Source organism: Hemitrygon akajei, chromosome 26, assembly GCF_048418815.1.
Source record: "Hemitrygon akajei chromosome 26, sHemAka1.3, whole genome shotgun sequence".
NCBI classification, from domain to species: domain Eukaryota; kingdom Metazoa; phylum Chordata; class Chondrichthyes; order Myliobatiformes; family Dasyatidae; genus Hemitrygon; species Hemitrygon akajei.
In genome coordinates, this window is record NC_133149.1 from 14,127,260 (window position 1) to 14,139,380 (window position 12,121).

At 41.9% G+C, this 12,121-nt stretch overlaps 1 protein-coding gene across 1 annotated transcript in view; it reads left to right on the top strand.

Moving 5' to 3' along the window:
• acad8 (acyl-CoA dehydrogenase family, member 8) overlaps nt 1-12,121 on the top strand; it is a 103,075-nt gene that overhangs the window by 40,014 nt on the left and 50,940 nt on the right. Inside the window, exon 4 of the mRNA XM_073029596.1 lies at nt 2,226-2,335. Coding sequence (XP_072885697.1) covers nt 2,226-2,335 — 110 coding nt within the window. The remainder of the gene's footprint in view (nt 1-2,225; nt 2,336-12,121) is intronic.

Genomic DNA, 12,121 nt, shown 5'->3' on the forward strand with positions numbered 1-12,121 from the left:
TGATGACACCACAATTGTAGGCCGTATCTTGGGTAATGATGAGTCTGAGTACAGAGAGGAAATTAAGAACCTGCTGGCATGGTGCGAGGACAATAACCTATCCCTCAATGTCAGCAAGACCAAGGAATTGGTTGTTGACTTCAGAAGGAGTAGTGGACCGCACAACCCATCTACATCGGTGGTGCACAGGTGGAACAGGTCAAAAGCTTTAAGTTCCTTGAGGTGAATATCCCAAATGACCTGACTTGGTCTAACCAAGCAGAGTCCACTGCCAAGAAGGCCCACCAGCGCCTTTACTTCCTGAGAAAGCTGAAGAAATTTGGCCTGTCCCCTAAAGCCATCATTAATTTTTATAGATGCACCATAGAAAGCATTCTTCTAGGGTGCATCACAACCTGGTATGGAAGTTGTCCTGTCCAAGACTGGAAGAAGCTGCAGAAGATCGTGAACATAGCCCAGCACATCACACAAACCAATCTTCCATCCTTGGACTCACTTTACACCACATGCTGTCGGAGCAGTGCTGCCAGGATAATCAAGGACACGACCCACCCAGCCAACACACTTTTTGTCCCTCTTCCTTCCGGGAGAAGGTTCAGGAGCATGGAGATTTGTACGGCCAGATTTGGGAACAGCTTCTTTCCAACTGTGATAAGACTGCTGAACAGATCCTGACCCGGATCTGGGCCGTACCTTCCAAATATCCGGACCTGATTTGCACTACCTTACTTTCCCTTTTCTATTTTCTATTAGTGATTTATAATTTAAATTTTTATTATATTTACTATCGATTTTGTAGTCCAGGGAGCGCGAAGCGCAGAATCAAATATCGCTGTGATGATTGTACACTCTACAATTGTTTGGCGACAATAAAGTAATAAAGTAAAGTAATAAAGTAACAGTGTCGATGTACAGTGGGATTTTGGTGCCCAAGTCCATTGCTCCCTGAAAATATCTAAACAGCTTGATGGATAGTAAAGAAAGTCTATGGCGTGCTTGACTTTATTGGTCAAGGCACCGATTTCAAGAGTTAGGATGTTACATTATAGCTTTATAAAAGTCTGGTTAGGGCATATCTGGAGTATTGCATTCAATTCTGGTCACCCTTTATAAGATATAGGAACAGAATTAGCCCATTTGATTCATGGAGTCTGCTCTGCCATTCCATCATATTTATTATCCCGCTTACCCCATTCTTCTGTCTTCTTCCCGTAACCTTTGACGATCTTCCTTTTCAAGAACCTATCAACCTTTGCTTAAATATTACCAATGACTTGGCCTCCACAGCCATCTATAGCAATGAATTCTGCAGATTGACCGCCTCTGGCTGAAGAAGTTTCTCCTCATCTCAGTTCTGAAGGGATGTCCTTGTATTCTGAGGCTGTGACCCCTTTCCCTAGACTCCCCCACAATCAGAAGCATCCTCTCCACGGCCTTTCAATATTAAATAGATTTCAATAAGATCCTTCCCTCATTCTTCTGAACTCCAGCAAGTACAGGACCAGAGCCATCAAACGCTCCTCATATGTTGACCCTTTCATTCCCAGGGCCATTCTCATGAACCTATAGGAAGGATGTGGAGGCTTTGGAGGGGGTGCAGAAGAGGTTACCCGGACGCTGTCTAGATCTGAGGGCATATGATAAGTAGGGAGGCTGAACAAACGTTTTGTTTCCTTTGGAGTACTGGAGGCTGAGGGGAGACCTGATAGTAGTTTATAAGATTATGAGAGACAAATTTAAAGTTGCAGCCTTTTCCCCAGGAAAATGTCTAATTCTAAAGAGGAAGGGTCTTTTTTCATACACGCTGCCTGGCCTGCTGAGTTCCTCTAGCATTTTGTGTGTAATACTAAAGGGCGTGTATTTAAGGTGAGAGGGGTAAGTTCAAAGAAGATGTGCAAGGTAAGTTATTTTACACAGAGTGGTGGGTGTCTGAATTATGCTGCCAGGGGTTTTAGTGGAGATAGATATGATGGAGATTTTTAAGCACATGATTGTGCAGACCGCGTGGAGGCAGAAAAGATTAGTTAGGCATTTAAGTACTAGCTTAATTACTTTGGCACAACATGGTTGGACAAGTGACCTGTTCCTGTGTTGTATGTAATATGTAAGGAATGCCTACTTTGTGGTTTGGGTGTGGGATGGTGTGCTATCTATTGAGACTCCATTTGAGCTGGTGAAATTGTGCCAGTTTACATTAAAAGTTTTTTTTCCTTTCCCTTTTACAGCATGTGTGCATGGATGATTGACAAGTTTGGGAATGAGGAGCAGCGTCACAAGCACTGTCCCCCATTGTGCAGAATGGAGAGCTTTGCTTCCTACTGTCTCACTGAGCCAGGTCTGATTCAAGTCAAAAATATGTCACACGGTTCTCAGGGAGCAAATTTCCTTTTAACGATACTGAAGAATGGCAGAGCAGAGATTTACCTCTGTCTCCTCATTCAGTTCAAACCTACTGTAATTGTTTGCTTTATTTTTGTTATTTATTTATTTTTAAATTTATTTTGTTTAGCGATACAGTACAACCCTCTGGCCCTTCGAGTTACATCACCCCACAACCCCAAATGACCCTAACCGAACGGGACAGGCTACAATGTTCAATTAACCGACCCGGTAGGTCTTTGGACTCTGGGAAGAAACAGGAGCACCCAAGGAAAATGCATGCATTCCACGGGGAGGACATACAGATACTCTTTACAGAATGGTACCAGAATTGAACTCTGGACTCTCGAATGTCCTGAGCTGTAACAATGTTGCGGTAACTGCTACGCTACCATGGTGTTTGCCATAGAATGTAGAACAGTATAGCACAGCACAGGCCCTTCGCAAATTAATACTGTGCCAATCCTTTAACCTACTCCAAGATCAATTTAACCCTTTTCTTCCACATAACCTCCATTTTTTTCTTTCATCCCTGTGCTTATCTAAGAGTCTCTTAAATGTCCTTAATGTATTTTTGTGCCACCACCACAGGCAACACATTCCACCCACCCACCACTCTGTATAAAAAAACCTGCCTCTGAAATCCCCGCCGATACTTTCCTTCCAGCACATTAACGTTATGCCCCCTTCCGCCTGGGAAAATTTCTCTGGGTGTCCAGTCGATCTATGCCTCAAAATCACACTGGGTCATATCTGCTTTCTTCTCACCACTCACACTTCCATTTGGCTTTGGTTCATTTTAGTTTACATTTTGTTTCCTCATTAGGTCCAGTACTGCTTCTTCCCTTTTCCACCACACTCATTACATCCACAAAAATTCCAGAGGTTCATCAAGCTTGATTGTCCTTTGTAAATCCGGTGTTAAATGGCTCTATTTTTGCAAGGGTAGACATCACAAGGAGTAAAACAAAACAAAAACTATTTTCATTTTTTTTATTAGACTTCACTCCAAGCTTTTAATACCTGACATAATTAAACTTCTGATGATGTTAATCACCAGTGATCTACCTTACACCAACAAACTGAGCTGTTATACCGTATATTTTATCTATCCAGGTACTTCTCTATCGTTACTTGGGGATTTGAGGCTCTGAAATCTGTTCTAGTTGTACAGATAAGGAATAAACAGGAAGAAAAACATTGACTTGTATTTTACTGGTTAGGTACCTTACACTAGAGTGCGGGAATAGTTTTCATGACGAGATACTAACTCAGTGATAAGGTTTGATGTTGAATCCTTGCTTGAAAATCTGAAGCTGGTATTTGTACTTCCTTTACATGAAAAATACGTGCAAGAGTTTCATTTACAGTGGGCGCCCATTGGTGATAAATTGCAAAGATGCCTGAACAGCACTCAACAAATGAGGCAGCAAACTTTAAACTTTGGAAATCAAGTAATTGGAATTAGGGAAAGATGCATGTTTACATGAGTTTTAGTTTTCAGAACTGGAAACCAAAAGACAAGCGGTGATTTATAAAAATTGAGAGGAAATGTAACAGCTCCTTGTTCCATAAAAAGCAACATATAGAATCTAACAGACTAAGAATCTAAAGCTAAGCAAAAGTGTACAAGTATACTTGGCAACAAAATTTCCTTCACAATCACCATCAGCACAAGGCTGTGTGCTTAGCCCCTGCTCTACTTGCTTTATACTTATGACTGTTAGCCTAAGTACAGCTCCAAAGCCACATTTAAGTTTGCTGATGGCATCACTATTGTAGGCCGAATCAAAGGTGCTGACAAATCAACATATAAGAGGAAGATTGAATTACTCAGCAATTTAATTTTAGAGAATCTGTCCTGTGTCCATTACGTAAGTGCCATTAAAAAAAAAAGGCATGGCTGCAGCTCTGCTTCCTTAGAAGTTTGCAAAGATTTACCATGTCATCTAAAACTTTGACAAAAATTCTATAGCCGCACAATGGAGAGTTTACTGAACGGTTGCTTCACGGCCTGTTATGGAACCACCAACGTCCTTGAACAGAAAAGCCTATAAAATGCCATGGAGACAGCCCAGTCCATTATAGTTAAATCCCAGCCCCACCATTGAGCATTTCTACAAGTAGCGCTGTGGCAGAAAGCAGCATCCATCATCAAAGACCCCCACCATCCAATATATAGACTGAGCTGTTCTGTCTTTGCAGAGAATGGTGAAAACATCAGGCTGCAGCACTGCGTCCAAAATCACAGGTGTGAGCCACGTTTCCGTGAAGCAAAGTACACAGCAGTCCCTGATATCCCTCTGTTACAGCAACCTTGCTCTGAGGTCTTCAATTTTATTTTCCAAAAGTTGTACAATCACCAGTAGGATAATCAGGAATTGAAGTCTAAAGCCTCAGCATTTCAATCAAACTTGTAGCCCTGTGTGGTATCCCCACTTCCATTTTCTTAAAGGGAAACTGCACACTCATGACACGGGTTTGCCACCCGAGGTTCGTTGACTTTCCATATCAATAGATATTATAATCATCGTAAAACAATGCTCCTTACTGAAGTACCCATGACTGTGACTGTGGATTTCAGATGTAGTAGTCCTGAATGGGAATAGTTGATGATCCCCATCAGAGCTGCACACAGTCGTGACTTGATGGCGCCATCTTGTTACAAGCCACCCTTCCACTCTAGACTAGCAACCTTCCTGCCCATTCAGCTGGCCATCACTTACTTCCTTTGGTACCTAGTTCCTCCTTCAGCCATCTTCAAACCTACAAAATTTGAGTGCATACAAGTCATAAACACAAGATCCTGCAGATGCTAGAAATCCAGAGCAGCAAACAAAATACTGGTGGAACTCAGCAGGCCAGGCACCATCTATGGAAATGAATAACCAGGCAACATTTTGGGCCAAGACCCTTCATCAGGTCTGTAAATGAAGGGAGAAGATGCCAGAATAAGAAGGTAGGGGGAGGGGTAGCAGGACAAGCTAGAAGATGATGGGTGAAGCCAGGTGTGCGGGGAAGGGGGGATGAAGTAAGAAGCTGGGAAGTGATAAGTGGAAAAGGTAAAGGGCTGGAGAAGAAGGAATATGATGAGAGAGAAGAGTGGATCATGGGAAAAAGGGAAGGAGGAGGGTCACTAGAAAGGTGATACACAGGTGAGGAGAAGAGGTAAGAGGCCAGCGTGGAGAAATGAAAAGGTATGGGGGGGGTGGCTTGGAATTACAGGTAGTTGGAGAAATCCATGTTCGTGCCACCAGGCTGCAGGCTACCTACACAAAATATGAAGTGTTGCTCATCCAACCTGGGTGATATATATATATTCAATTATATATATAATTAAATGAATAGTACAAAAAGAAAGTAAAAATAGGGAGGTGGTTATTGTTCATGGTTTTATTGTCCTTTCAGAACTCTGATGGCGGAGGGAAAGAAGCTGTTCCAAAAATGTTGTGTGTGTGTTTTCAGGCTCCTGTACTCCTCTCTGATGGTAGCAATGAGAAGAGGGTGTGGTGCGCCTCCTTTAATGATTAATGCCACTTTATTAAGGCATCACGTTTTCAATATGTTCTCACTAATGGAAAGTCTAGCTAACGTCCATGATGGAGCGGGCTGAGTTTACAACCCTCTGCTGTTTTTGATCCTGTGAAGTGACCCCTACATACCAGATGATGATGCAACCAATTAGAACATTCTCCACAGTACATCTGTATAAATTTGCTAGCGTCTTTGGTGACAAACCAAATCTCCTCAAACTTCGTAATTGCATGAACAAGTTAGATCTTCAGAGATGTTGACACCCAGGAACTTGAACTTGCTCACCTTTTCCACTGCTGACCTTTTGATAGGGACCGGTCTGCGTTCTCTTGACTTCTCCTTCCTGAAGTTCACCATCAATTCCTTGGCCTTACTGATGTTGAGTGCAACATTGTTGTTATGACACCATTCAATCAGCAGATCTATCTCCTGTATACCTCTTCATCACCATCCAAGATTTTGCCGACAACAGTTGTGACATCAGTGAATTTATAGATGCCATTTGCACTGTGCCTAGCCACATAGTCGTGTAGCGAGTAGAGCAGTGGGCTAAGCATGCATCCTTGAGGTGCACTGGTTTTGATTGTTAGTGAGGAGGAGATGTTGTTTCTGATCTGCACTGACTGTGGTTTTCCACTGAGGAAGGCCAGGATCAGGCTGCAGAAGGAAGTACAGAGGCCTAGGTTTTGAAGTTTTCAGTAGACAACAAAGATTTTGCTTCCTGAATACTTTTGGGTGTATCTTGTTGATTTTGGGCTGCTGATCATGAAAATCATCATGAAATTTCCCTATCACACACCATGTTTTTGAAATCACCCACAATGTAAGCTGAAAAGTTTTGTAATTTGCCCAGGCACGCCTGGGCATACTTAGGCAGGGTGTATGCTACATGTCAGGACAGGTTTTCAAAAGGCTATAAAAGCATCACTCACACATTCTATGCATTGCATTTACATGTATATTGGTTTGCAATCACCTCGATGTGCATTCTCTGCATGCATAGCAAATTGTGTGTACTCATTATAATAAAGTCATCGTATTTTCAGGAGTATCTGTGATAGCAAAATTTTCTTGCCAATGTTGCAATTGCCGCAATGATTTTTGCTGTACTTTTGCTGAGTATGCGCTTAAATCTCAAAGATGGAACATGAATCCTCTTATTAAGAAAGCCTAGGAGCTCTACTTTGGGTGTAAAATTGATGACCAAGACAAAGCCTGGGCTCCTCACATTTGTTGTGCCACGTGCACAGCTTGGCTCAGAGCTACTCGGAAAGCAATGATATGGTGAGAGCAAAAGGATCATGTGACAGACTGCTACTGCTGTCTGACCAGTTTGTCTGGTTTCTCTGCTAAAACAAGAAATCCATTGAATACCCCATGAGACCTGTGTCACATGACGATAGTCTTCCAGTACTGAGCCACGCAGAAACATGGAGTCCAGAGGAGGCCAATGAAGATGCCATGATGCACGAGTCAGGAATGGAAAACAACACTGATATTGATACAGATTTTGAACTCTTTATGTTGAGTGAGCCTCATCTGATAACTCAATCTGAGTTAAATGACCTGGTCAGAGACTTGGGTTTGTTAAAGGCAAATGCAGAATTACTGGGTTCAAGGCTGCAAGGACGCTGTGACCAGACACAAAAATTTCCATCTTTTGCAGCCGCCGAGAAAATTGGTCAGGTTGATAATCTGTGTTTCTGCACTGATATCAATGGGCTTTTGATTGATTTGGGTTGCCAGCCTGATCCACAACAATGGCATCTTTTTGTTAATTCTTCAGTGTTAAACCTGAAAGCTGTGAAGTACACATGAAAACAACTACCAAAATTTGGAACTCTTGTTGAAGCACATACAGTACAACTACAACTGGAATTCAGCTCGGATATTCAAGTACTGTTGTTTCATTTACAAATGGGACAGCCGTGCTAAAGAATCTCATTACATTAAAAAGGATTGACCACTCCATAAGCAGTTGATCCTAGGGCAGAAAACTGGCATATAAGCCACTTGTAGACACAACTAAGGTACTTTTGCCTCTTCTTCATATAAAACTGGGGCTTATGAAAAGGTTTGTGAAAATGATGAACAAGGAAGGTGAAGGGCTTCAATATTTGAGACAGATGTTTTCTGGAATAACTGCTGCCAAGATTAAGGAAGGCATTTTTGTTGTTCCACAAATCAAACAGGCAATCAATGACAAGCTATTCAAAGAACTTCTCATGGGACCAGAGAAAATCACATGGAAGGCATTCAAGGATATTGTTGGAAATTTTCTTGGCAACTAGAGCACCAAACTATGTGCAGCTGGTTGACAACATGTTTCAACTATACAAAAACATGAAGTGAAATATGTCACTAAAAATTTATTTTCTGCATTCCCATTTAGACTTCTTCCCTGCAAATCTTGGCACTGTCAGTGACAGGTATGGTGAAAGGTTTCACTGGGGTACACTATTTTCTAAATGGAAAGAAGATTCAAAAATCTGAGGCGTAAAGGGTCTACTAGGAAGTCCTTGTGGATGGTTCCCTAAAGGTTAACTTGCAGGTTGAGTTGGTGGTGAGAAAGGCAAATGCAATGTTAGCATTCGTTTTAAGAGGGCTAGAATATTAAAGCTAGGATGTAATGTTGAGGCTTTATAAAGCAATGATGAGGCCTCACTTGGGTATTGTGAGCAATTTTGGGTCCCTTTGCTTAGAAAGGATGTGCTGAAACTGGAGAGAGTTCAAAGGAGATTCACAAAAATGATTTCAGGATAGAATGGGTTGTTATATGAAGAGCGCTTGATGGCTATGGGCCTGTATTCATTAGAATTCAGAAAAATGAGGGGTGACCTAATTGAAACCCATTGAATGGTGAATGGTCTTGATAGAGTGGATGTGGAGAACATGTTTCCTATGGTGGGAGAATCTCAGACCAGAGAACACAGCCTCAGAATAGAGGGGCGGCCTTTTAGAATGGAGATGAGGAGGAATTTCTTTAGCCAGAGAGTGGTGAATCTGTGAAATTCTTTGCCACAGGCAGCTGTGAAAGCCAAGGCTTTATGTATATTTAAGGCAGAGGTTGATAGATTCTTGATTGGTCAGGGCATGAAGGGATATGGGGAGAAGGCAGGAGTTTGGGGCTGAGAGGAAAATTGGATCAGCCATGATGAAATGGCAGAGCAGACTCGATTGGCCAAGTGGCCTAATTCTGCCTCTGTATATTATGGTCTTATGTAAAAGAAGCAGCAATTTTTTCAACTCATTTCTTAATGCAAGCAAAGATAATGTGGCAGAAGGAAACTAAGAACTCACTAAAAAGGTAAAGAAGGAATACAAAAGTAAGCTAGATAAAAATATTAAAGAGGATACCAAAGTTTCTTCAGATACATAAAGTGTAAAAGAGAGGTGAGAGTGGATATCGGACCACTGGAAAACGATGCTGGAGAGGTTGTAATGAGAAACTAAAAGGTCTGAAGGTCGATAAGTCATCTGGACCAGATAGTGTGCACACCAGGGTTCTGAAAGAGGTGGCTGAAGAGATTGTGGAAGCATTAGTAATGATCTTTCAAGAACCACTAGATTCTGGAATGGTTCCAGAAGACTGGATAATTACAAATGTCACTCCACTCTTCAGGAAGGGAGAGAGGCAGACGAAAAGAAACTATAGGCCAGTTAGTCTGACGTCAGTGGTTGAGAAGTTGTTGGAGTCAATTATTAAGGATAAGTTCTCGGGGTACTTGGAGGCACATGATAAAATAGGCCGTAGTCAGCATGGTTTCCTCAAGGGAAAATCTTGCTGACAAATCTGTTGGAATTCTTTGAAGAAATAATAGGCAGGAAAGACAAAGGAGAATTGTTTGATGTTGTGTACTTGGATTTTCAGAAGGCCTTTGACAAGGTGCCACATATAAGGCTGCTTAACAAACTATGAGCCCATGGTATTGCAGTACAGATTCTAGCATGGATAAAGCAGTGGCTGATTGGCAGGAGGCAAAGAGTGGGAATAAATGGGAGTCTTTTTCTGGCTGGCTGCCGGTGACTAGTGATGTTCCACAAGGGTCTGTGTTTAGACTGATTCTTTTTACATTATACGTCATTTATTTTGATGATGGAATTGATGGCTTTGCTGCAAAGTTTGCAACAAATATGAAGATAGGTGGAGGATCAGGTAGTTCTGAGGAATTAGAGAGGCTACAGATGGACTTAGACAGTTGAGGAGAATGGGCAAAGGAATAGCAGATGGAATACTGTGTCAGGAAGTGTATGGTCATGCACTTTGGTAGGAGAAATGAAAGGGTTGAATATTTTCTAAATGGAGAGAAAATATAAAAAATTGCGAGTTCTTGCGCAGGATTCCCAAAGGTTAATTTGCAGGTTGAGTCTGTGGTGAGGAAGGCAAATGCAATGTTATCATTCATTTCAAGAAGATTAGAATATAAAAGCAAGGATGTAAAGTTGAGACTTTATAAAGCACTGGTGAGGCCTCACTTGGAGTGTTGTGAGCAGTTTTGGTCCCCTTATCTTTGAAACAATGTGCAGAAACTGGAGAGGGTTCAAAGAAGGTTCACAAAAATGATTCCAGGGTTGAATGACTTGTCATATGAAGAGCTTTTGATGGCTCTGGGCTTGTATTCACTAGAATTCTGAAGAATGAGGGGTGACCTCATTGAAACATATTAAATAAGAATAGAGGAGCGTCCTTTTAGAATGGAGATGAGGAGGAATTTCTTTAGCCTGAGAGTGGTGAATCTGTGGAATTCATTGCCACAAGCAGCTGTGGAGGCCTAGTCATTGGGTGTGTTTAAAGCAGAGGTTGATAGATTCTTGCTTGGTCAGGGCATGAAGGGATGATATAGGGAGAAGGTAGCAGATTGGGGCTCAGGGAAAATGGATCGACCAGTTTGAAATGGCAGAGCAGACCCGATGGGCCAAATAGCCTAATTCCACTCCTATATATTATGGTCTTATGGTCTTGTATCTCGGTTGAGCCTGATGATAACACCCTATCTTCTCTGACTTCTGGTATGACTGCAATAAACAAATAGTCAGTGGTCTCATACCAACAGAAAGCACAGAAACAGGCCTTTTGGCTCATCATGGTCCATACCAACTAAGGTTACCATCTAAGATTAGATTCACTTTTTCTTTCAGATGTACATCAAAACACATAGTGAAATGCATTGTTTGCATCAACGATCAACACAGTCCGAGAATTGTGCTGGGTGACAGCCCTCAAGTGTTGCCACACTTCTGGTGCCAACACAACATGTCCACAGCTTACTAACCCTAACCTGTGTGTCTTTGGAAATCAGAGCAACTGAAGGAAACCCACATGGTCACGGGGAGAATGTAGAAACAGCAGCAGGATTTGAACCCTTATTGCTGGTGCTGTAAAGTGTTACACTGTGCTACTGTGCCATTCATTTGCCCACGTTTTGTCCATATCACTCCACACCTGTCCAAGCTCTTTTTGAAAGTTGTTAATGTACCTCTCTCAACCACTTCCTCTAGCAGCTCATTATATATACATAAGAACCATACAACATAGGAGTAGAATTAGGCCTTACAGCCCAATCATGGCTTATTTATTTTTCAACCCCATTTTCCTGCCTTCTCCCCATAACCTTTGACGCCCTTACCAATCAAGGACCTATCAAATTTCTCTTTAAATGTACCCAGTGACCTGGCCTCCACAGCCGTCTGTGGCAATGAATTCCACAGATTCACCATCCTCCAGCTAAAGAAATTTTTCCTCATCTCTGTTTTAAAAGGATGTCCTTCTATTTTGAGGCTGTGCATTCTGGTCCTGGACTTTCCCATTATTGGAAACATCCTCTCCACATCCACTGTATCTTCTAAGCCTTTCAATATTCAATATAGGCCCAGAGCCATCAAATGCTTCTCATACGTTAACCTTGTCTCACCCGAAAACGTTCTCACGAGCCTCCTGTGGACTTCCCCAATGCCAGCATAACCTTTCTTAGATAAGGGGCCCAAAATTGCTCACAATGTTCCAAATGCTGGCCAAGCCAATACCTTAGAAAGCCTCAGCATTACACTCTTGTTTGTATATTCTAGTCTTCTCAAAATGAATGCTGATACTGTATTGCATTTGTCTTCCTTGCCACCAACTCAACCTGCAAGTTAACCTTTACAGAATCCTGCACAAGAAATCACAAGTCCTCTTGCACCTCTGATTTCTAAATTTTCTCCCTGTTTA